At 40.5% G+C, this 26,237-nt stretch overlaps 1 protein-coding gene across 1 annotated transcript; it reads right to left on the bottom strand.

The window, feature by feature from the left end:
- Window positions 1-762: 762 nt before the first annotated feature.
- Window positions 763-24,063, bottom strand: TMEM242 (transmembrane protein 242). The gene is made up of 4 exons (XM_082276721.1): window positions 23,900-24,063; window positions 21,922-22,022; window positions 16,529-16,666; window positions 763-1,967 (listed from the first exon to the last, which is right to left on the bottom strand). Exons 1-4 carry the CDS (start codon window positions 24,033-24,035, stop codon window positions 1,869-1,871), a joined length of 474 nt encoding a protein of 157 aa, XP_082132847.1. The 5' UTR covers window positions 24,036-24,063; the 3' UTR covers window positions 763-1,868.
- Window positions 24,064-26,237: the final 2,174 nt, after the last annotated feature.

Raw genomic sequence — 26,237 nt, 5'->3', positions numbered from 1 at the left:
TGACCAGCTATGACACAGGTACTTGTTAAAATTGGTAACTCAGCACTAATATGCTTAAATGTAGACAAAACAGGTATCACCACTCACACGAAAGTAACAGAAATACAAAAACAGTACCATTTTTCATGTGTGTATGATGGCAGTATTCACCACAATTTAATATTGAATTACAAGCATCAAGCTCTGGAAAAGACGTCAACTATTACACTTCAATTGTTTTAAAGGTATTATTTTAGTGTCATGTTTCATAGGAAAACTGTTGCGTTGTTTGGTTGGGTTTAGCAAGCCGCAGCCTTCTCAGAGGGTGCAGCGGGGCTGCTTAGGCCAGAGCGGCAGGTCCGCTCTCCCGCAGTCCCTCCGGACGGCCCCGCGCCCCTGCTCTGGCCAGCTGTCAGCTCCGCAACACGGGGACAGTAAAGGAGGCAGAAGAAGGGTCCCTCACGGCAATCTCAGAGGAACTTTTATTGTCACACGCTGACCAGCCGGTTCCCAGCGGCGCAAATACACCTGCTCCGGGCGCAGGGGATTTTCTCAGGGGTTCAGGGGCGGTACCTGGGCGGAGTTGGGGTACTGGAACCAATAGGGAGAACCGGAGGGAGAGGCCAGGGCTAAGGGCAGGGGAAGGGGGGGAACAATGTGGAATAAGAAAAGCAGTGGGTAAATAGAGCACCACAGAAAACCATACTTCTCTATTATTCATCTGACATTTAAGGCTTTTTAAATATTCTTTCCTAGGAATATAAAGACTTACATCACAAAAGACAACTTTTAAGAGGACTTTATTAAATCTGACAACTGACTAACTGGACTGTGTGCAATTAATAAGAAAATCTGATAATTGAGCAACAAAGGATTGTTCAATGACAGCACTTTTTTTTATTATTTCTGCAGTTTTACAGATCTTCAGTTCTACAAATACAACATCTGAGTAAGACATTACTCTTTCTAGTTTACACCCACACTTCATGAGATTATTGCAGTGTGGAAAATGTCACATTGCTTCTCCTGGCGGAAGAGCCACAGAAATGACTGGAACACATAAAATTAGTCCTGCCCATACACTTTCTCAGCTGAAAACATCTGCGTAGGACTGACTGGGTGTCTCACTCTTTTATACCTTTTTCACTTACTATTTTAATTGATATACAAATATAGTAGAGACTTTTATACAAACTATCAGATTCATTATTCTGGGATCCAATTTCAAAAAGTTAATACTGAGAAAACAGTGAACTTTGTACAGATCTCTTCTGATGCTCTGCAGAGGAGCTCATAGGTCACTACTTGCATATTGGGTTTTAAACTTACCCTTCAAACATATAAAAATGGTTTAGATACTTTCTCTGTTGCAAACTTAAATATGTCCTTTACTTTTGAAGAGTGCACTATATGCTTTACCCTCAGGCTCAGCAAGAGATCTGTTATGATTGACTTGATGGTTATATTCCTAATAGAACAAGTCACTGAAAGTACTGTTCTTGTTTCCTAGAGAAATTTCACAAAATTCTTCTTGAAACACAGGGTGGGACAGGAGTTTACTGGGATTATATCCATATATTTTACTAATCAAGATCAGTTTCTTCTGTTAGTCTTCGAAAAAATCTTTTTTCCAGTTGAATCCAACTTATCTTGGAGGGTTCATTTTCTCCCAAAACAACTATACCAAACATGCTGAAAAGCACAGTATAAATTGGTTTGGTTTGGTTTGAATTCCCTTGCTGCTAGATGTTAACTGGCATTCCCAGGTTCAGTGCACTCAGTCAGTAACTTGCTCAGTCTGAGTCTTCTTTGTTTTCCAGAGGGGACACTTCTGCTACTTCTGCTCCTATTCTTGCTGGAAGAGACATCTCCAAACGGCTCTGAGTCTTTCACTTGGACTTAAGTAAGTTTTCCCATTCAACAGTGGACTCACTATTTTTAGGAATTGCTGGAAAGAGTGACTGCATCTTAGTTTGAAATTCTTTCATCTATAAAAGAGATTTAAAAATAGAATCAGTTAACTGTTACTAAGGAACACATAAAGTAGCACCATGAACCCCAGGCTTATCCCACAGAAGAACGTGTGCAAAGCAAAGAATAAGTAAAAAGCTTTCTAAATAATAGAAAATTAAGACTTTCCCTCTGTTTATGTTGGTTCAGTTGACAAAGTGAAAAAAAGCATGAAGGGACCCACAACAAACACCCCTTCTAATGCACTACACTGGGGTGCCTGATTTGTAGTGCTTGCCTGAATGATCCACTACTGTTACATGAATTACTACACACACACACACACACACACACACACACAATATTTTTATTTGGAGGAAAATTACCTCAATGAAATGTGCCCCTATTTTGACTGCAGTGCCTTTTTCTACACTTGTAATGGATGAAAGGTCCAATAGTCTATTCAACGATTTTAAAACAAGGGCTAAAGCAAAATACTGGTCAGCTCTGACAGCTTAGGTCTATCCCACCATATGGATAAAGGTGACAAAACAAAGTCTAATTCAAATGTATATACCAGTAGGAAAGAAAACAAGATTCATAACGATACATGGGACCAAGCTTTTCTTTCACTGCTGAGAAAATACTGTGAAAGAGGAAGTGTATCCGTATTATATATATATATATATATTTATAATTTATATTTATGCTAAGAATTTTATCACCAATGTCTGATTCGGTAGTCCTGGAATGCCAGAACTAAACATTGACTTTAAAAAAATCACTTATATTAGAATATTTACATTTAGTGAGCTTCTTTCTTCCAGGACTTTTACATGTATTTTTACATATATATTTTAAAGGATAGGCATGGAAAAACCAAATCAGTGAAAATCCCATTACACAAACAGCAGGATGTACAGGCAAAGTTTTGGACTGCTATTTTTAGGAAGCTCTATGACAGAATCTATGACATTCACACAGAGAAGACAGGATGTGGTATTCAAGCACTGGATGCAATGACCTCTTGAAGAGCAAATGCTGTCTCAGGCAGTATGTCCCACAGAGAGGTTCCAGGAAATCTAGATATTCCAAACAGCCACACAGGCATCTACTCTAAAATGCCTATGTTTTGTGTGTTATAGGTCATCAGTATTTATACAAATACCTCTGGGTTGTTTTCTCTTCAAGTCCTTCTGTGTATGAATAATTCTGACAAAGAATTGGTCCTTTAAACTTTAGAGACATGCTACCAGAATGCAATTGTTCAAGTTACAGCTGATCTACAGAATGAAATATCATGTATATCTGATATACAAAGAATGCAACAATTTACAAAGAAATTACCAGTCCTTTAGTAACACAGTAGCTAACTATGATGGATGAAAGCATTTCAGAACCCTAGCTTTTGTGTAATAATGCCTGGGTACTGCTAATCAAATAAAAATACATGTTATATAAAGCAGGAGGAAAATTCACAGCTAAATTATCCTTTTTGCTTTTTCCTGATTTTGTTCCTAAGTAAAACTAATTCACTCTCTGTTTTGTATTTCATTCTGATCAGATAGTTGTTTTGATTAATTATTCCTTCTTGGATTTTAAAAATCTTGGCAAGCACCCACAATTGTTCCTAAACTAACATTTTTGCTTCTTATTTAAAACTGAGAAGCTCTCATAGACAGCTAATGTTCCCAAGAATAATAAACACCAGTATCAGAGCTGACGTAGAGGAACAGCCCGAATTACATTAAACAATTGCTGACAATTAAATACAAGTATTTACGGTAGGAAATGTTTTAGGAGCTTTGGCTTAGCTGTTTTTTTCCAGTCCTATGTAATTAAGTTATCCCAGCTCACTGATGGATGGAAAGTATTCAATTTACTTAACATTTTTTGCTTCCTAAAGAGTGATTCAACTCTTCTACTCTTTCATCTCACTCTAAGTATTATCTGGGTGTTTGGAACACAGGAATGGTCAGATACTAACCTGATGTAAAATGCTGTAGCTCTGTTAGTGTAACTGGAGATAAAACATTCAGCACCAGCCAATCATCTGGTGCAATGTGGATTTTCTGGCTGTTTCTAAACTAAGACTTAAATTTCTCTTAGTGTAAAATTTAAACAATAAACTCATAAGCCCTACAAGACACCTCTGTTACCCCACTGAAGATGCACAAAACCAAAGTGAAACTAACACCAATTCTATAAAGCCTCCAAAAAGAAGATGATGGGTGGAGGAGCCACGCAGAAAACTACAGTGATTCCTCACTCTGACAACCACCTCAAAATGATTAACATGCCAAACCCTAACTCTTGAATGCAAAAAGCTGTCTTGTCTGGAAAATAAAACACTTCAATTCTGTTCTGAAAGAAAAAAAAGGTATTTATTTAGAAAGCAGTGAAACACTGCTAGCAGTTGCAGATTTAAGAATATTAGATAGATTTCTGTCCCCTCAGATCATTAATTTATGTTCTGCAGGTAAAAGCAACTAATTTCCTGGAAAAGCAATTTTTCCTTAACACGTGGATCAGATCTGAAATATTCAGTGTCTTTCTTTTGCTTTTAAGACTCCCTGAGAAATTTTCTCAGCCTTGTGTTCTCGGATTTTGATGCTTATTTGTAAAACCTCTTGAAAGTGATGCCAGACTCAATGTTTCATTTACCACTTACTCTCTTGCCTGCCCTTTTCCACAAGCCCGCACTGCACAAAAATAGTTTCTCATTGCAATTCACAGCTTTGACCACGTTTTATGTTTTTCCACAGATTTTCTTCCTTTGTGATTCCTGGACAGTGATCTATTTCAATAAATTGTAATGCCAAGCTGATCACTACTGTGCACTGTCTTCTCAGTGTAACACTTTCGGCTGTCAGCTCTTTAAGAAGGACATTATCTGCAGTGACTGGCAAGGGCCTCATTAATACATGACTTCACAGTATGTCTAAAACAGGGCCAATTTCTTCCCAACAAAAATGTCACAGCTGGCTCTTACTAGAACCTTTCATTTCTATAGCTCTTAGAAGATACTACACCTGATCACTTCTCTCCACAACAGTTTTTGAGATCTCACTAGTAAGATATTAAGCAACTTAATTAGTACCAGTCATGGACTCCTATTTTCCCCCTCTCCTCCCAGTCAGAAAGTGCAGTACAATGTTTCATTGGGGTTTTGACCTGGACCTCTAAGGTATCTTCCCCCTTCCCTCCTGTTCCACTAAGAACATCAGCTTCTGAGTTTCTTCCTTCATTTCCACATTTGTGCTTGCTGCTCTCCCAAATGCACTTCCAAATCCCAGCCACTGTCTTCCCTGCACTCTCAGCTCCTCTAAAATTCACTTCTCACACTTTCTTAAACCACGGAGAAAGCTTTGAAAAAAGAATCATTCTCTGGCTTCACGGAACTGGTGTATACCCACATAAATAACCATGAAAATAGGATCCCTAAGTTCCTGTCCCTCGTCTCCCACTGACAATGCCTGCTTGCTTACAAACCATTCTAATACCCCATTTTAGGCTGTAGCTTCTTCATGGATTAACTTTATGATCTTAGAGGTCTTTTCCAGTCTAAATGATTCTTTCAGTCAGAGACTTAGAGCTAAGTCTTCTTGGCCTTGATTGATGAAACTCTAAAATATTTTTATATTTAGGACTAAATTTGGCCTCCAAAGTACCTCACACTGGCTTCAGGGTTGTTCTTGCTTGCATTTAGTTGACACTAAATGGGTCATACTAGGCCCATTGCGACCTCAAAGTATCCCTGCAGAGAAAGTTTGTTCACTAAACATTTAAGTTAGTCCCTCAACAAGCTGGGCATACCAGTGTCCAGTCCTCCTGCAGTGTGGTGAGATTCTTGTGAAGATGATTAATCAGCTTTATGTTCTATTAATGCTGAACACTTGAGATGTGAGAATTGGGACCTTGTCTTCACTTGCTTTAACTTTTGGGACAAACACACTCCTTGATTAGGGAAATGCTGCAGTTAGGAATCTGTGTCTTGCCCTGCCTTTTCTTTTCAACAGACATGCCACTCGAGAGGTCTCTTCTCCTCTTCTCCTGTATTTCCTCCAGATTCCACAATACTCACATCAGTGGTCTCAAATCAAAAGGCATTAATTTAATTACAAGAGCTAATGTGTTATGTACTAAGCACTGGAATGTTTTGAAATAACTCACTGCAATGGCTGCCTCTTTATAATTGTCAGCCACACTGGCACTGGGGTACTCGGTTCAACTGTGATAATGTCTTCAATTAATAGTGCAGTAAACCAAGCACTAAAAGCTGAATGTATTTTACCTCTTCCCGCTGCCTTCAGTACCATAGGCCACTCTCAACTGCTGCTTCTGAACCTAGTGGTACATGAACTGTAACACATTTCTTAACATTCCAGCACGCTCCATTCCTGCAGGCGACTCTCTGAAGTGAATTTCACTCAAGTGAATTCTATTTCTTTGTCACAGATATTACGGAGCTTGACGCTGTTTTTTCTTGCCAAATAAATTACAGTAACTGTTCTACCTCTGTCAGGCTTCTTTCTAAAAGGGTATCATCTACCTTACTGCATTAAATAATCTGTAATAGCTATAGATCACTGTTACTTTCTTATCTTAACCTAATGATCCTGCCTCAGATGGCAAAAATATGGGGACCTAAAAGCATCTTCCATTTAATAATCTCTTTTTAATGTACATCGTTGACAGAATGTCACACAAAAATTGGGATAGCACTATTACTGAGAGCACTTACATGGCTGCTCATATTAAAATGAATGGAAGAGGGGCTAAAAGAGTCTATTTGATTCCTAGAATGAAAGTTTTACTAAGAAATGTTCTCTTTAATGTCTGACATTCATAATAGACCAACCCAGATTCCAGGAATTATTAGTTTCCTATTTTAGTACTTGTATCAGTAAGAACTGCTTACATTAGCTTCCAAGTGAAATGAGGTTAGATGCCCTGAACTGGAATATCAAGTGGCAGCAGAATGCAGTCTGTACATGCCCTCTGTTCTCCTCAGCCACCATCCATTTCACAAGGCATGAAGATGAGGCAGACGGCCCTGGATTTAAAAGTATCAACGAGGATTGCTCTTGTCACCTTTTCCCAAATCTTAAAATGATTGCTGTTGTCCTCGTTAGCAAATGATTACCAAGGGCCAGGTACAGAAATAGCAAGTTATTTGTAGAAAATGACAAGTGTTGAGCCCTTGCAGGACTGGAGGAGCAGAGCAGCCAGCCTGGCAGCTAAAGGTGATTGTCCTCTCAGTGTAAAATGGGGCACTCACTGCGGGTCACACTGTGCCAGTTCTGGAATAAACACGGAAAACAGAGCCCTGGTTCACATTCTTATATCTTGCACTTCACTGGCAAAGGCATCATGAACGTTTGGATTACGCAGAACTAACTACAAGTCTATGAAAACAGCCCTGAGAGTGTCAATCCCGGCAGTAAACATCCTAATATTTAACCACCTTGCACTGTACTCTCATAGTACACTGTTCACCACCTATTTGCCGATTCCAGTGTTTCAGGCTTGCAGAGAGAAAAGCAGCAGCAAAACTGTGTTAAACTATCTAGAGAAGTCAGGAGCTCATACTGGCCCCCTGTCTCATCGAGGCTTACACACATGCCTAACCTTATGCGGTGTTGAGCACTCTCTCTGAAACTAGAGGGCTATTTGCAGTGCCTAAAATTACACAAACACACTGACATATTTTTCCACAAATTTATCTCTATAAATCTTGTGTAAGTGGGTAAAACACATCCTGTGCTTTTTAAAAGAAAATCAGCATGAAAATAACCTAAGTGAACTTTACAGGGAGAAGGGGAGAGGACCATCACTGTTTAGAACGAAGCTGTCAGCGTTCCCAAACAATTAGAAATATGTAGTAGCCTCCCACAGCTACTCCATATTCTGTCTTGAAATACCAGTGAACTACAGAGACCTGTCAAGTCACAGGGGTCAGGCTGCCTCTTTTCCAATTATTGGGTCACATGATGAGATAAAACCACATGAAATACTTTCCTCGTGTTACTTTTCCATGAGTGCAGAAGACATGTTGCTAATTCATAAATGGGAAGAGAGCTGGTCAACATCACAAACATGTTTTACTAACCTCACTTTGGCTTCATTTCAGTGCAAATGTGACTTAGATCCCAAAGTGGGAAGAAGATGCTATTCCAGTAGAAAAGCCTTAAGAAAGTAAAACTGTTCTGGGTTAAGGTTAGATAATTTTGAACTAAAAAAAAAAAAGGGATGTGGTTAGCTAGTTATGTTCAAATTTTTTATTCACAGAGACAGTAATTTTGTAAACTGGATTCTGAAAAAAAAAAAAAAAAAAGGGATTTCCTTAGGTTCAGAGATACAGGAGTGTTCTTTTCACTTTTATACATTTCCATGTTGATATTTCTGAAATAAAATGTCAAGGACTTAAATTTTTGTAGTATATGGTACCTCAAAGTAAAGGCTTTTGTGCCATGCAGAAAAATTGAGTGTGGAATACTTTGGATATTACTAAAGAATGTGCCATTTATTTCTGCAGAATCTTACTTTCAAATCTGGGTGCCTGGAAAGGACATCCACATCATTAGTCTATTATGGTGTATTAGTCATTGCCCCTTAGTCACCCTGGGCAATTTGAAAAATTAATCTTGGAATAATTTTAAATTTAAAGAAGTAAAATATCCACATTTATAAAGCTAAACTGGTTAATGGACCAAAAATCTCAGGACGAGTCTCCCAACCCTATAAACTCTTCTGCGCTGTAATTTGGATTTCTGAATTAAATTCAAAACAGGAATTGTCTGCAAGCAAGCAGTTTCCTGTAAAAAGCAAGCTGAGTAATTTCTTTCCTCTCTATGCCCAGGAATTAATTGTATGTATCATCCACAAGTGAGATTCAAGGCTGGGGAAAGGGCCAGCAAAAACCCAAAACTCTTTGGTGAGGCTTCAGCCTCAAGGCTGTGACTGTCGCTGAATTCCATGCAGGAAGCTGTCAGAGCCAGTGTGACCCCCAGAGGCAGGCGGGGGGGCCGGATGCCTCCAGGCAAGCAGAGCACTGGGGATCCTGGCCTATAGCAGGGGGGCACGGCAAGCATGGCCATGCACCACAATTAACACACAGGAGGATGCCAGGGGACCAAGATGTAGCACGAATAACTCGCACCCATCAGAGAAGCCTGGATTCAGATCTTGCTTGTACATGCACATTTTATAGTTCTATGTGGCCAAGACGCGGGTCAACCCACTCATCCACTTAGGGTGACACAGAGGTGTTTCAGACCACGGCTTCCCAACAGGTTGCTGGCAGCCAACAGCTGCAAGTCTCTCCCAAGACACAACAGCAAAACTCCTCAAGACAGCTACAGTTACAGCCTTCCCATATTCTTGAAATACTCCCTTACAGCTGTCCCTATTCATAAAGCAGATGTAGCAGCTTTCCAGTAGGAAAATGATGATCTTAATCCTTGAATAATCATTGGGCCTTATCAAGTAAACAGTGAAGCCCACTGGTTTCTTTTTTCCCTTCTTGGATAAAATACTAGCAGTACATACGTGTGGAGGAAAGTCTTCTCCAAACCAAACTGATTAAGCACTATAAGCAGTACAGAAAAATCCAGTATAAGCAGGAGGACAAAGTGCTAACTTGTATTAGTACTCCACCTTCTCTCTAAGAGCTTGAGTTTAAATAAGAGTCGAGGAAATAAAAAAAATTTTTAAATGGGCAGATTTGATTTCTATAGAAATATGTGATGATGAAATAGCAAGGAAAAGGTAAGTTTCTATTATGCTATCAGACATAAGCATGATGAGGAACAGAAACTTCACGAAGAATATTTATGTGAGGATTAAATACAACAATAATTGAAAACTAATAACAAAAAATTTAGGAACGACTCTAGGATGTCTATAATTATTTTAGGAGATATGGTGCTTTTATAGCAACATTTGCTCATTTACGAAATAGAATAATAATTTCAGCCACTGCAATATGCCTATATTGAGATTTATAAATCTCAGTACTATTTACAGATGCCAAGCCCAGGAACATCTGAAAACTATGTCTCCAAGCTCTCATCTTCTATTTTAAATTAATCCATCCTTAAAGCCAATACTCCTTTGTATTTGTACTGTGCCTATGACTATACTTTCACAAAATTATATCAAGCTTCTTGTGACATAAGCAGGAGAATGTTATTTTTACGCTTAAAATGGTGATTCAGAGGTTAGATTTGCTCTAGAGAAAAGCAGTTCACTTAGGAAATGTTCTTACCAACAAAGCCAAGCATATATTCTCTGCATTGCTTCTAATTGTTTTAGATGTCTCTTTAAGGCCATGCAATTGTTTTAGACTCTTAATATTTTAAAAGTTAAGATCAATGAAAAACAAGGTATTTCATTAGGAGACACCATAAAAGTGATAAACTAATATTTTATAAGTATATTAGTCACAAATTGCTAAGCAATTCTTCTCACTATTTTTCCAGCTTTCCACAGAACAGCAACAATCAGAATCTCACAAACCTACATATGAATCATCCCAGCCCTTTTCCTACGGGACAGGTAATGCTTTTATTTCTGAGGAAATGAAACCTAATTTATTGAGGGCATGAGGAACAAGAGGGCTTTTAAAGCATAATTTATCTTGTTTGTTAATTGTTGTACGCTTCAGTCTACAAGGGCTGAGGGCACTGTTCTGCTTTTAAAAGAAGGTTCATAATCGCTGGCAGTTTAAAAAAAAAGAAAAAAAAAGAACATCAGACATTAATAGATATGTTTTAGTATCTGACAAGTACTCTATAGCTGCGAGTTTAGTTTAAAATAAAGGTTTACAACTCAACCATTAATTTCTAAAAAATTCCAGAAAACTTAAAGAAAACTGTCACCTGCTCTAGGTGACCCTACCTTGGCAGGGGGATTGGACTACATGCTCTCCAGTGGTCCCTTCAAACCCTAGTTATTCTGTGATTCTATGAAACTAAAATTTTTCCCAGTAATAAAAAGGCATGGTGGATCATAATACTAGTAGAATATGTTAATAAAAGGTTTAATTTTTCAAAACTTCAATGAAAATACTCATTTAGTTCAACTGTAGCAACAGCAGGTTTAAGATATTTTGAATATTTTACTTTTAAAAATTCTTACTGAGTGAAACGCCATTTATTCTTTAACTGAAAATTTTTAATTTCATTGAAAAGCTCATATGCAGAATGTTGAAATAAGATGTTTCTACTATTATTCAACTTTAAAATAAACCTGAAATGATAAATTGGCCAAACTCAACTTTTCTACAAAATTTATTTCAATACTTCCATGTTTTGCATCAGCAAACAGCCATCCCACTGCAACACGAGTGGGCACCTACATGGTTTGGAAGCTGCAAGCTCAAAACCAGCAAGATAGTCCCATGGAAGATAATACCAGGATGTAGTAGCTGTTAAATAGCAAATAAGCTTGTTGAAAACTGTGGTGCCATTTTATGTCAAGCCAGACTTATTTCAAGCTTGTGTTTAACACAACACATGTCCTTCCACATTGTAAGGTGCCTCAGAGAGGAAAGCTGTAGGTATGTCTGGATGAGTCTCAGATTCAGATCAAGCGTGGTCTTTGGAAGCAAATCTCTCAGTTGTCATGCTTCCCGGGCATGAGTCTGTGTACTACTGAACAGTCTCAAAATGCATGACCTGCAGTTTTTTAGGGTGACACAAATCTGAAGAAGCGTTCTAGTAGTGCACATAACATAGTCCAACTGCAAACAGGCATTCAAGCTATAGGGCAAGGCCAGTGTCAATCCCAATTTGGAAAATTCCTGGAATGGTTGTAGATATCAGATCCTCAGCCTGCTAATGCTTCACTGTCGCAGTGCTGCTGGCCGATGATACTCACTAATATAGACAGAGCTTCTATGCTCAGAGATAATCAAAGGTGGTATGCATTTAAATATTGTTCTGAGAGGTTGCAGGAAGCAAGTGAAAAAAGTCTGATTATTACTGACACGTGGTTATTTTCTTCAAGAGGTACAACCTAAAAGTAGATAACCACCATCTCCTAGGTTCTGAAAAAAGATTTCTCTTTTATGCTTCTGAAAAATAGAACTTAAAACATTATCAAACTAAGTCCTCATTGAACCACCACTTCTTCACTTCAGAATAAGAGTTCAGTGGAACTTAGTAGGGTTTATTACTTACCTGCCTGTTCTCATATTACAACAGTGGTAAGTGCAATCAGGGAATATTAACAACCCAACCTGAGACAGAGTAAAATCTTTTATATTCCTTACCAAGACATAAAGATCAGTTACTTACTCTCTCCCCTGGGTTTTGACACTGGCATAAAAGCAGCAGACTGTAAAGCTACAGAGAACCACCTTTAACAATAAAGCCATTTAAGAGCTGGAAGCAGTCATTGTCACAGCACTGTTTTAAGAACTAATAAACTACAAAGATTAAATAAAAATCTAGAATCACCAAATCTGGTGCATCACCTCAGTGCCTGGAAGGAATTTTAACAACAGCTTGCTTCTAGGGCAAACACAGGCTGTCTCAGAAGGTGTGAGGACAAGGAATCCTGAACTGTGGCTTCCGTTTCCTTCCACGACACAAACTGCTGAGCAATCGTGCTGCTAACACAGATTAATTACAAAAATTACAACTCATCAAGGAAATATCACTCCACTTTGCTCTTGTCATTTCATCTCTGACTTCGGGAGCGATGACAAGATAATTTAAACAGTCACAAAGCTTAAGGTAATATATATTTTTATCAATCACTTGCTGTCTCATCAATAATTCACTCTCACAGGAAACACGTACCCCACCATTAGAAGCCACAGTATTTTGGCAGCGGCAGCCAGTGAGGCCGCTCTGCTGGGCTCTGGCTGGGGGCAGCAGCGTTTGGCAGTGCAGCACCGCTTGTCTAAAGCCCGGCTGGCTGTGGGACGTGAGCCCGCAGTCCCCGGGATCAGGGATGAGCCGGGCCCTTGGCGCGGGCGCTGCTGTTCCGGCCGGCGCCACCGGGTGTCGCTGCGGGGCAGCGGCGGCGCCTCGGCCGCGCCCGGCCCCGGGGGAGCCGCCGGGAGCGGGGCGGGAACACAAACCCCAGAAACCAGCCCGGCTTGGGGCACAGCAGCACCTGCCTGCCTTAGTTCTACCCTCCAGGGGTGCGGGAAAGGCCCACCACAGCTCCCTGCCGGCGCCGGGCCGCTCACAAGGCATTCCCGGCGCGTGGCACAAGGATCAGGGCCGCCCAGTGACACCGACTGCACATCCCACTGCCTCGCACCGGGGCGCGGCTGGCGTGGGCAGCGTTCAGAGCACAAAAAGCAGGGAGCACACCTCGCACTGCACTTCTCCAACCTCAGTGAGCAGATCTGCTCTCCTTCTCCGGCCCAGTCAGCCAAGCCCCGGTGTGCTGCGGGCCAGCCAGGACGGGAACTGCCCCCGGCCTTCCTGGCCACACCAATCCCTCGTAAACATCTGCTGGTTCTGTTACTCCTCCTGGTGTGACTTCTGCCAATCCAACACATCTGATTTTCTACTGAGGCTTCTTGTACTTCATTCAAGGCATTAAACACTTAACCATTCAGTCTTACTTGACTCAGAACTCCCCCTCAAACCTGGCAAGTGAAAGTCAGTCCTTTATTCACCAAGATCCCACCTCGAGAGTCCCAGGGACTGAGCTGGCAAAGGATTTGAGAGAGCACTGGAGTTGAGGTACTCCTATGTGCAAATGAAACATCCTTCTTGTTTGCTAAATGAAACACCTGCAGTGCTTACAATCAGAATTTTATTATCCTTCACAATTTAATACCAAGAGAAGCTATTTAAAATCAAGAGACTGTATTAGCTGTCAATAATGTTATCAGTATTGCTCTTAAACAGATGAAGCTGCTGCCTAGCAGGACCAGGTCACTAATTAGCAGGTCCCAAGGGCAGCTTGTTACTGTTAAGAGGAAGAGACTGGGCAGAACGTCGTCTTCTCTCTGTCCAGCTGCCAAAACTTTAGTTACTAAATTCACCCGGGTTCCTGGCATCAAAATGAGTCTCCCCTCAAGTTACATCTAATATAGCACACTGAGAGGCTAAAGTCTGCTTTAAGTCCCTAGTTTTCAAATCTTGATACCTGATGCTACTAGATTGGAAACTGTGACTTGAAATTTTACAGGTATTGGAAACTTGCATGGACTACAGAGCCAGTGAATTCACAGTTCTCAACCGCACTGAAGACTCAAGACATTTTATTCAGGTAAATCTGTAAAAGCCTCCTTTTAAAACATTTAACTGAAATTAAAATGTTCATTTGCAAATGTCAAACTTAGATCAAAATCTATGGTGTCTTCCATGATCTGAACAGTTTATGTGGAAAGAAACTTTATTTCACTCAGTCCTAAATTCGGTTTCCTAAAAATAAAACTTTATTTATTTTTGTGGGCATCTAATAATTATTAGACGTAACATATGCACTGCAATTTACTCAAAGAGTAAAAATCAGTATTGTAACTGACTGTTAATCTATTATCTCTGCTTACATGAACACAATTAAGGATTTTCAAAAGTATCACAATGTTCCTCAAAAGTTTTAGGACAACGTATCAAATAAAAACAGGCCCTTCTGAGAATGAGCATATGTTTAAGGGTCTAATTTATTTTTAGCGCTATGAACCTCTTTGGTCAGAATATTCCATTTTTAACAAGCTTATACTTTTGTACCTCCATCAATTTTAAACATATATATATATTTGATTTTAACAGCTATATAGCAACAGGAAATTTACAAATTGCTGATTTTTGATTCTGCAATAATGAATAGCACTACTGTATGTGTTTCCTTTCTGCAGTGAAAATTTAGAATTCTATAGTGAATGCAATAAGTATCTCAGTGGAAAGCAGAAAGAGCTGTTCCAAATAATCTCTTGACAGAAATCTACTCCTTCAGCATCTGCAATCCTCACTGTGCACTACAGTGAAACATAAGCACTCCACAACAGAAAACAATACTAACAGACATTTTCAAGAGCCTCTTAAAACACAGTTTCCCTCACCTTCTTTCAACACTAACGCAACACAGAATATAATAAGGTGCACCTTTCTGACCAGGAACACTCAACAATTCTCTAAAATGTTTGCCGATTGCTTCTGACGCAAGAGCCTTTGCTGTCAGAAGCCCCAGGAGACTCAGACATGTCCTAGGGCTTGGCCATCTCAAGCTTATGTGGGTGTTCCCTGTCAGGCAGCCTCAAGAAAAGCCTCACAGGGAAACCTGTAACTGTGGGTCTAGGCCAGTACTTCTCAAGGAAGTAAAAATTAAGCTTACCAACTACCAAAAAACAGATAACGTAAATTGCAGACTAGGATCAGACTCTGCTGTCCTTCAGCAGGACCAGACACCCTGACAGAATGAGAAATCAGAATTGGCAGTGTAGTGTGAAATGAGTCCTTCTGACTGGTGATAGGACTGCTAGCAAACTGAGTGAACTGTTGTAGATCAGCATGCAGAGAGTATAAACTGATACTCCCACTCTTCCTCCCCCTTCCCCGACATTCCAACTCAGCCACATGTGGAGGACTTCAGTTTAAACAAAATGTGTTGTAGCTGCCTCCTATGTCCTGCCATGCTTTTTTGGTGTTCGGCCTTCCTTTATCTGTTCCTATGGAGATTCAAGATTGAAAGCTAAGAAATAAAGGATTGTGTAATTCTGTATTTGGGACTCAAATTGTGAGCTACGGGATACATCAGCAGAGTAGACAAGCAATAAGAGCTTCAAGAAAGGTATTAATGAGAACAGTACTAAGATGAAGTAGTATTATCTTCCTCCTTTATATATGCTTTGCTGAATATATAAATAATTACCATGTAGGGTAAAGGAAGTCTATTCATTCCTAGTCCTAAAGTGGATGCAAACAGCTCTGCCAAACTTATAGCTGCAGGGGACTCTAAGTCATGGCTCATTACTAGGGGCAAACAAAAATGCTCACATGACCTTTAGTGTTCACACTCAACGTTGTGGAACACTGGAACATAATCAATTTACTAAAGATAGCTGTAGCTGGTATCCTGGGATGTACAAATGCTTCCTGAGCTTCTCTGCCTCGACGTGACATGTCAAGGACCACCATTCCAATGCACATGATACTCCAGTTTCTGTCCCTTGCTGCTTCTAGAAAGCAAGCTGGTTTCCTTTCAATTTTTCTTACATCCTCTGTGCCCTGATGCAAAAAATAGAACTTGGAAAAATAAATGGATTGCTCTAAAGATAGGATTCAAGGGGGTAGCCTTCAATTCAATAAGCAAAGGATATACAAAGTTAGCTACTATTTTAGTCTCTAAATTTGAACTCTGGTTCTTTTGTGAAGTATCTGAAACATCTGTGCAAATAAACATAACGCAGGAGAAAACTGTTCCTCCCCCTAAACTGTCTCCTCCCACAACTTGCCATTTTTGCAGATGTAAGAACACCTTCCCTGTTTGCACACATTCTGGTTAGTCATTCTATGTGTGGTGAATGAAGGTGTAATTCTTAGGCTGAAGCAGTACAGAGATGCCATCCCAAGATGCATGACCCAAAGAAAAATACGGAGTTGAGGGGATCATATTTGCTACTCACACTGTGCACACCCAGAGCCTTCCAGATGGCAAAACTCAGCAATCCAACTCCACACCACGCATAGAGTGAGCCCCATCCTAGGGCTCGTAAGGCCAGCGATGAACCACTCTCTGGTAGTGCAGCTGTGGCAGTAATCCCCTAGAACCAAAGATAAAGAGATCATGACAAAGCAAACAATAATTGGAAAAAAAATTAGAACTAAAAAAGTTGGTGATTTAGATTTTTTCCCGACCTGCCAGTTGTACTAGTGTGGCCACAGAAAATCTTATGGCTGCCAGCACATCTGAAGAGCCAAGAAAGGGGCTGGATGAACTGTGTTCCTACCAGGAGCAGCTTTCACGGTTGCCAGTGCCAGTGCAACCCAGGGATGATTTTCATTGCCCAGAAATACCAAAGTCAGCTGTTTCATGGGCAAAAGAATCCAATGCTCAGTTATCTCACCAGTCAAAATACAAAACTGAATTGAAACCAGTCACAAGCCCTTATGCCAGTGACATCTGAACATAATCACTGTATATCATTGGTTTTGGTACTTTTTCATGGGGGGCACCCAGCGACCTACAGGTCTTTATCTGCACTTCTGGAACAGCACACTGGGAAACTGCAAGAACACAAGCAGCTTTCATCTGGACATGGAAAGGGTATAACAGTGACCCAGGGACTAATTTCAAGGGGCTACAACTCTGAAGAAGCTCTGGAAACTATTTAGGGAAATTTTTTAAACACAAACAACCATGCTAAACCCATGCCCATGCAGAGTTCACCAAGCAGCAACACTGAAAATGCTCTGTGGTCTCCACACTTCTCATTTTTGTCAGAAGACACCTACAAGAGCAGGTGGTTTTAAGATACTGCTGCATAGAAGTCTGCCATGAGACGTGTCCTGAAAACACAAAACACTGTCACTTGGAAAAGCCACCTCAGGCCAAGAATGGAGCATCAGCAATGATGGGGTCCCAACCACAATGAAACCTTCTCTGTCACAACACATAAATGGACATTGCAGCTTCCAGGGGCACCAGGCACATGCTGGGTGACATCAATCCATGTGCACCCCACACTCACTGCTAGCTGGCCGTTCTCATCTCACAATGCCCATTGTACTGCACCTATTTGGTATAGCAGAGCTTCAACCTGTGTAGCCCACAGCAGCAGTCAGACAGACAGAATACTCTTGCTCATACTGGCAACTGCCATTCAGAGGATTTTTTTCCCCTCCGAATGATCACTGTTCAACTGTTCACAAACAAACACAGATTTTAGATGGTGATTGTTAAAGATGGGTATCTATGGTCCTTCGACAACTCAACAGTCCACTTAACTGGGTATCTTGGAAAAAGCCCAACTAATTATTGCTCAGGGGTAACATAAATGAGATTGCACACATAAAATTATATTCAATAAAGAATTATTTCATTTATAGTCTAAAATACAGAAAAGTGAAATTAACTTGTGGAAGGATCAAAAAAACTTCTCTCCAAAATGTGCCAAAGAATCGTTCTCTTTTACTCATCACAAAAAGCAGAGAAAAAAAATCTTTTGTATTTTTGCTTTAAAAAAGCTTTGAAATTTTTACTTTTTTTTTTTTTTAATGCTTCTCTGTCTTCTTTGATACAATTAAACATACTTAGTGTCTACCACTATGGTCAGTCAAGTAGCACCTGTAGTTTTTCTCCTCTCGGCTTCGTATTTACTGAAATGTTAAAATGATCCTCAGACAGTTCTCAGCATTGACACTTTCCCTTAGGATTTAGCTGTAGGCACAGCTACCCAAGGAGAAGCCCACACTTGGAAAGGGCACAAGAAAAATATTGGAATAAATAAGGGTATCTTGGCCCTTATTTATTCCGGTTTGGACATCCCAAAGTGGAAGCTGTTAACAAAAACAATGCTCTGTAAGCATACACACACACAAACAGCAGAGATCTCTAGTCACACTATAATATCAGGTCCTATTATATCCTTACCACAGATAATGAACTATTATAACTCTTTCAGTTACTACTGCTTGGAGCAGATTTGAAATGCTGATTACTTTTGACATTTTTCCTGCTTCCGTCGTCTAATCATATACAACAACACTGAGAAAAAAAATGTCCCATTTAGAAGATGGGAAATGAATGGACAAAAATATCCTCTACACAGAATCTTTAAATAGGAGTCATTATCTGTGAAAATTGCTGGCAAAAAACCCACCCGAATACTATTTAAATGCTTGATTGTACCAGAAAAATAGTGGTAAATGGAAACAACTGATCTAGTTTTACTGACTGCAGTCAAACAGGCTTCAGTCACAGGCTGATTCCTCAGGGTACTTAAGTACACAGTTAAGGGTTTGTGTAAACAGGGCAGTTGGTTAAATGATTATCAGATATGCTGTCCAGAGCATCAAGAAAGCTGATTAATGAAATCCTAAAAAATTAAAAAGGACAACAGTACCATGAGAGAAAAAGATGTCACAATCAAAAAAACATTTTTAAGATAATTTTTATTTGCTAACCTGTTATTCTGTGATCAGATTATTTTCTCATCACTACTGCTTCTGTATTTTTGAAAAAAAAATTCTTTAATTTAAAAAATGAGCTTTTAAACAATATTTGAGTCTTTCCAAAAACAGGCCAGAAAAAAATAGGGCAGAATTAGCTGATTTGTTTTCCAAATATATGCTGCTTTTTTTATTTGGTTGGTTGTTGTTGTTTTGTTTTCCTCTGGAAGATATAAACAGGAAGCAGGAGAAGGAAAAAAATCACTTTTTTTTTAATTCAAACACAGGCCTTGATCGTATAACTGCTCCCTTGTGTGTGGAGTGTTTCCAAAAGGAAGCAGTGCCTAAAATAAAGTGTGTTCAACTGTTTGGGTTGATTGTGTTCAGTGTATCACTGTTTTGTGTGACCTAATCCATTGTAAAATTAAACACCTGAATAAATGCTGGTAGAAGTGGACACTTCTGACAAGGAGGCTGCTGCAGCTGAGCATTTAATTTTAATACCCCCTCCCCCATAATTTCTTAACCGAAGTTTTCCTCAGTGGTTCATCACTAAACAGGATAATGTAATCTCCGTTTTTAAGACAATTTGGGCATCAGTCCTACCAATGCTTATATTTACTTTAACTCATCACCAAGGAATTACAACTTTATCTCTTGCCAGTAACACTGACACTACTCTACAAGAGTGGGATTTCATACTGTTGCCTCCTGGTAGTTTGAATGCAGTCATGAAGCCATGATGCTATGATGCTACAGGTTCCCCTCTAAATGGCTGCTGCTTTTTTTTTTCCTCCCCTAAAACTATTTAAATCTGACCCAGGCTGCATTACATTTGCTTCCTGTTTCTACCTGATTTGCACGCCTCCATTTCACCAACACAAAAACTGGCACTAGCCAGAAAAGAAGCTGAAACAATAGGTCTTGCATTTTTTCCTAAACACTGAGCAACAATTCTCATTCCTTCAGACCTTCCCCCTAGTTCATGCCAGCACAGTCACTGCAGTCATGCAGTGAAGTGGATCAGATGACTGATTTGGACCAAAACTAATGAAGGAAATAAAAAAAACCCCCTTAATTAACTAGGATCATCTCACCAACCCAATAGCACACATATTGGTGTCTTCACTGGAACAGGAATAAATTGCCAGAAACTAAGGGCTGGTTGAATTAATTCTTTCAACATCAATGCTGGCTGATGTTGGCTTAAAGAACCTGCCAAACTATGACCTCACCTTAACATGGAAAAAAATAGTATTTAGGCATTGAACATCTAAGAAGGGTGCAATTTCCTGTAGCTATTATTATACATGATGTATTATTAAAAGTTACTTGCAGTAACTATAAATTAAGGTAAAAATGCTAATGCAAAACTTCATTGGTACCTCAGAGAGCTTCTATAGAGAGTTAAGCCATTCTCAAAGTCTAGCCTTTCCTTTTTTAAACTGCTCACTGAAAAGTACCTTGCCAAAAAAGTATCTTTCCACACTCTGGAGTATTGAAGTTGAGGGGCCCATGAATCACAGATTTCTGCTAGCAAACTGTTGTAATTCCTTTGCACAAATACCAACAGATACAGTTTTCAGCAAAGATCGAAATGGTATATATCACTTGATGACATTTCCAGCATATATATCCTTGGATGTCAATGAAATGTCACTCTTGATAAATTTCACTCCGGTAACAGGACAGCTCAGACGCCCAAGAATATGTGCAAGCTGGAAAAAATGCAGTGCTCAAGAGAAAGGAAATTTAAAAAAAAAAGATGGTGAAAAAGGAGACAATTTCCTTATTGCAATGTATTTCCACAGCTTGTGAAACAACTTCTCATGAAGTTTTCTATTTTTTCTATTTCAAAAGAGAAACTCATGCTTATTGTTTCTATAAAGGCAATGGATGAGTTAAGCCATAGCAGCCTAGAGAGGAAAGTAGGAAGGCAAATGAAGGATCCTCATGCTCTTTGACCACAAAGGGAGGTTACGAGTGATCAGAGATGAAGGTTCTGATATAAAGTACGATGGAAGATTTTTTTTTTTTCTCTTGATATGCATTGAATTAACTTGATATGTTATTGCATCATCATTTTTAAAATAAACACAACTGATCAGTTCTTACTTCCCTAACAACATCTGTAATACATGTTGCATTTTAGGAGCTTGGTGGAGATGAGACTGATCAATTTCAAGGGCATATTTTTGACACTTTCAGCAATAACAAAGCATTAGTGAGGAATAAAACATCCTTCAATCACATGTGCTGTGTTTCAAACTAATATACCAACATGGTATAACTGCTAGCTTTGCTTTGCAGTTCTTTTCTTCAGAATGCACAAGTGGATCCAGTTAGTAATTGCCTGAGCTCAGATTAATTTTGGGCATCAGATCGCATAGTTCCATAATATTCATTCTCATCCTTCCCCTTACACAGTAGGATGGGAGTGGAGAGCTTTAATTTTGAATAAATGATTCCACTTACATATTCCACAGCTTGCAGACCTTCTACCTCCTCATTCCCATCCTTACTGCAGTCACCTTGCTTCCAGACTCACTGCAGCACTGAGACCACATGCTGAACTGGATCACTGAGGTGATACAGGCTCATGTCTGAAGTGCGTTCACATCACAGAATCAAACGAGACCGGCAATTTTATTCCACTGTACAGAAGTATGATTCCAGCAAACAGTGTAAGCATTATGTATTTCAGCTAATCTCAAGTACTAAAGTGTTCAGCGGGGCCAACTCCAAACTGATTTTTAAATGAATCCTACCCCTGTACTGAATTCAATTAAGTCTAGTGCTCTCATCATCAGCTTTGCCAAGTTCCACATATATCACCATGTCTATAAGGCATCCAGTGCATTCTTATTTCCTGCACATCACTACTGGAAAACAGCTTAAAGGAACAAACCTTACTGAACCAGTCTGGGTTCTTCTTTTTTGTCATTGCAAGCGTGGTGCCAAAACCTGCTATCATTCCTGCTGTAGCAACAGTACCTAGAAAAATTCCACCTGCCAAGAAAAGTTGAAGAAATAAAAATCAACACTTCATTACTTAAGGGGAAGGAAAAAAACAACCAACGTGTTTAGAAAATAAAAAACACGAAAAATTAAGATCTGTCAGCACATGCTGAAGGGAAAGTCCCAGTTGCCTACATTTTTTATGTTAACTCAATATGACAAAATAGCAAGACAAAGAATTAGTTCTATAAAAGAGAGCACTTTGAAAATAATGGCATGTGTATATATTTTCAAACCACACACAGAAATTCAAATTCTAGCATGCTTTTTCACAGTACTTTGAAGTTTCTCTCAGTCCAGAGCCAGGCTATTAAAATCATCTTGTTCTTTGGTTATGCCTCACTCTTCCCCAAAAGAGAAATTTAATTGGTTTTGTTGCATCACTTGTTATTTCAAAGGATCACCTAAAAATGGTCACCACCAGTTCCTCTGAAGACCACTACATAAGCAACATTTGTTCTTTGGCTTTATGTTCTAATGCTCAATTTAAAATTCTGAAAAAATGTAAATTTTTTTTTGTAATTTGAAACAATTTTTTTAAAACAAAGGAAATTACACTCGCAGAAGCTTTCCCAAGACAGAAAGCATCCCTTGCTTTTCAGTCCTTTCAGTGTTTCCAAAGTCACTTGGGGTACCTGGATTCCTTCTAGCTCTTTCACCGAAGGCACATGTAGCCATACCTGCCCACTTTTAAGAAAAAGGCTTGTTACAAAGACTTACTGCACTGTAGAAACCAATCTGATTAATATTAAAATTTTAAAATTTCAGGGGGTTACATGTTCTTCCTTTGCAGGTATTGATACCCACCCTGTTTTCCCTTTCCTAATACCAGTTAGGTAATTAAAAAATGGTCTGAATAGGAAGTAAGAAGCAAAATAGAATTAAGTTAGATCTTAATTTTAAAAAGTTTTTATCTGATTACTGTGATGAAGAAGTTTCCTGTACTCGTGTCAATGAAATCTGTTAGGTACCTCCTCTGCCTGGGAGCACAAAAACCTCGCATCCTGACCGAATTATGCAGTCCACAAAGTTTTACATTTCCAGGCCTGGTAACCAACATTTTCCCGATTTCAGGCACAATTATTGGTGTGGGTACGTCCATCCTCTGGCCGGGCGCGTCCCGGGATGTCCCGGCCGGCGGCGCTGGGAAAGGGCTGCCTGAGCCCCGGCCTCCGCTCCGCCGGGGGGCGCGGGGAGACCGAGCAGACACCGGGAGCAGCCCGGAGATACATATAAAAATCACAATAGAATATAAACATAAAGCAGGACAGCGCCGCCAGCCCGCCGGACGTGCGCCCGCTGCCCTGCAGCTGTGTGCGGCTGCGGAGACTCTGGCTCTGCCCTACCCGCAGTTCTCCCGGTTCGTTCCCTTCGGGAGTCCGCAGCACTGCCCGGCGCCCGCGGGAGCCGCCTCTTCCCCGAGCGCTCCTGCCCCCTCGGGCCCGGCAGCGCCGAGCGCGGACTCCCGCAGGGCTGAGCTCCCTCGCGGAAGGAGGCGGCTCCGCTCAGCGCCCGTCCCGCGTCCCGCATCCCGCGTCCCGCATCCCGCCCAGCTGCCCGCGCCGTGCCGGGCCCAGTGCCCCGGGGCACGGCGCCTGAAGGGTGACCGGCACCGCCGCTGCCAAGGACGAGGGAAAAGGCGGCCGGCGCTGCAGGGGCTTCCCCGCTGTGTCCAGAAGCCTCGGCGAGGGCATTCCCAAACATCTCGCCTTCTGCCCGGGAGCGGGAGAGTGGGGAAAGACCTGGGGCTACGGCAAGGGGAGCACGGCTGGGGACGGTGTCAGAGCTGCCGCACACGCTGCCGCTCGTCCCTGACCCGTGCAGGAGCAGGAGGGGAGGAGAAGGGAGGAGAGGAAGGCTGTCTGCACCTTTGATTAAGAAGAGCTTGTCCTGGGATGCCGCAGAGCCCGCAGCCCCCCGGGGCAGGGACAGCCCGCGCCCGGGGTCCAGCGGCGCTGCGGGCACTGCCCCATCATGGGCGGCCCCGCCGGCAGCCGCCCCCATGGCCCAGGACACGGGAGTAGGAGGCGGCGGCGGCTGCAACCCGGAAGGAGAGGGAGCTGGGCTGGCACACGCAGCCGCCTTTCCTCCTCGTCCCCCTCCTCGGCCGCGCAGCCGGGCGGGGATCCCGCGGGAGCGCGGGCGGAGCTGCAGCTGCTTTAGGAACGGCCTCCTGTTGTTGGGGCGCGTTCAGCGTCCCGAGAGCCCAAATCGCGCAGAGGGAAGATGAGAAAAAGTGGTCAAAGCCTCTTTTAAATCAAGTCTTTTGTAGCAGGCTCGTAAGGGTTTTGATTTGGGTTGTTTTGGGTTTTTTTTTTTTATGTCCGTGGGACAGATCGCGTAGTGGACTTTACCAAATAAAACTGGGAGACCAAATAAAACTTAATTCCCATAAATTCTAGTAAGGTGTACCTTGACGAATGGCGTTGCTTTAAAGTACATATTTTTGTTCTAAATTCTCATTCTTTCAAGTTATGTAAATAGTTTCTCACGCTACGAGAACATACATTTGGGTTTTTTCATCTCTGTGCCACCCTAATTCTCAGCTGCTGATGAATATAAATTGATGTGCTATCTAATTTTATCGCTTTATCAAACAGTGTACTAATTTAAGATTCAGTATGGACCGGTAAAGTGTATTTTTAGTTGTAACAGTCAGTACTTCAACAGCAAACAATGAATGTAAATAAATCCAAACCAAGCATTTCTTCCCCAGCTTCCTTCTTTGTATCTTTCAACATAATTTATAGCATGTATCTAAGGGTCTAATTATAGGGACTGGGTTGCTAGGCAAAAATTTAGTATTTTGGGAAACTTCCTGTTCATGGTACTTCTAAAAACCAGTCCAAAGCTGTTTCCTAATAGTCCATGTGCTGTGTAAATTAAACAATGTTTTACACAGAGAGCCCATCACTGACTCATTTTTTTCTAATCTGGACAGCAGGCAAATTACTCCTAATCTTCTTTTCTCTAGTCTTATTTTTCCCATAAAAATGTACCCCAAAATCTTGTGTGTGCTTTGGAATAGAATTAGACCTTGCCACAAATAATAAAACCTCCTGGAAAAGCTTAAAGAAGGGCGTCTTAGAAAAACTGCAGAGTGACAATGTGAAAAGAAGAAATTACTTTTTATATAAAAGTATTTAAATTTATTAGAATGCATAAAAATAAAACAGCAGCATGCATGTCATTTTGATTGTAATTGGTGTCAAGATCATCGCTGCATCTGATAGAGGAATCCTTGAACCGTGAGAGGCAATTAGATTATTGTGTCTGTTGTATTTTTTTGTGTCTTTGCTGATAACAATCCTATATTTTATTCTCAGGATAGCTTTTTGAGTTCACATCAGTCAAGACATGACTTTCTTTCAAATTTTTCCAGACCAGGAAAAAAGAGAAGAGAAAGGTACAATGATGTTATTTAATCCTGGTTTGAGCAATGCCAAGAATCTATATTTGAGAGTTAGATAAGATCTGTCTCTATTAATCATTCACGGAGACTTAAAGTAGGGCATAAAGACCGTGAAATCCGCTCTGAATAACTTAAAATTCTTAATGTTGTAAATTTTACTTGCTTTTAAAAACCCAAGAGATACTCAGCAGAATTGTGTTCATTTAGGTTACAATATTAATCTCTTCTTGCTGTATAATTGACTGTAATATAATGCTGTCTTTCCTTTTTATTACAAAAAACTTGGTGAGCCAAAAGCAGACAGTGGGAGGGAAGCAAAGTTTTCCACTTCAAAGGATGTGTAAATCTTCACTTCTGATGTTATGGTTAGGAATTTTATATCAACCCCTGGGTTTTAATGAAAAATTGGTAACATGGTGCCTCTCCCATGGGAGTTCATATTATTGTACAATATTGGTGAGGGAGGAGTATGGAGAGTAAGCAAGAGCACCGGGAAGAAAGTAAATTTTAAAATAAAACCGAAGAAACAAATTAGCATAAGAATATTCCCTAAGAGATTTTTATAACCCTTGCGAACACGTGGTATTGCTGCCAATAAGCGGCTCTATCACGAAATAGAACCCCAGTGTGCAAACTTCTTAACGTAATGCTGTGGGATATTTCAGTCCTGGCCTGTGTATCTCCTGCCCTCCTTCCTTTCCAGTGCAGGACTGCACAGGAATACCTGGCCTTCTCCACTAACAGTGAGTTCCACTTGAGGACCAAGCTTGCAGTTCAGGTATTGAGAGGCAAAG

This window comes from Coloeus monedula (genome assembly GCF_965178545.1).
Source record: "Coloeus monedula genome assembly, chromosome: 2".
NCBI classification, from domain to species: domain Eukaryota; kingdom Metazoa; phylum Chordata; class Aves; order Passeriformes; family Corvidae; genus Coloeus; species Coloeus monedula.
Note: the sequence above shows the minus strand (reverse complement) of the source record. Positions and strands in the feature narration are given on the sequence as shown.

Bases quoted from the DNA above. Each gene is read 5' to 3' on its own strand.
- TMEM242 (XM_082276721.1), bottom strand. From the start codon at position 24,035: ATGGGGGCGGCTGCCGGCGGGGCCGCCCATGATGGGGCAGTGCCCGCA. The intron at 22,023-23,899 runs GTGCAGACAGCC...TTTTCTTGGCAG, and splicing joins CAAGCTCTTCTTAATCAAAG to GTGGAATTTTTCTAGGTACT. The intron at 1,968-16,528 runs GTGAGTAGCAAA...TCTCTTTTATAG, and splicing joins AGGCTCTGGGTGTGCACAGT to ATGAAAGAATTTCAAACTAA.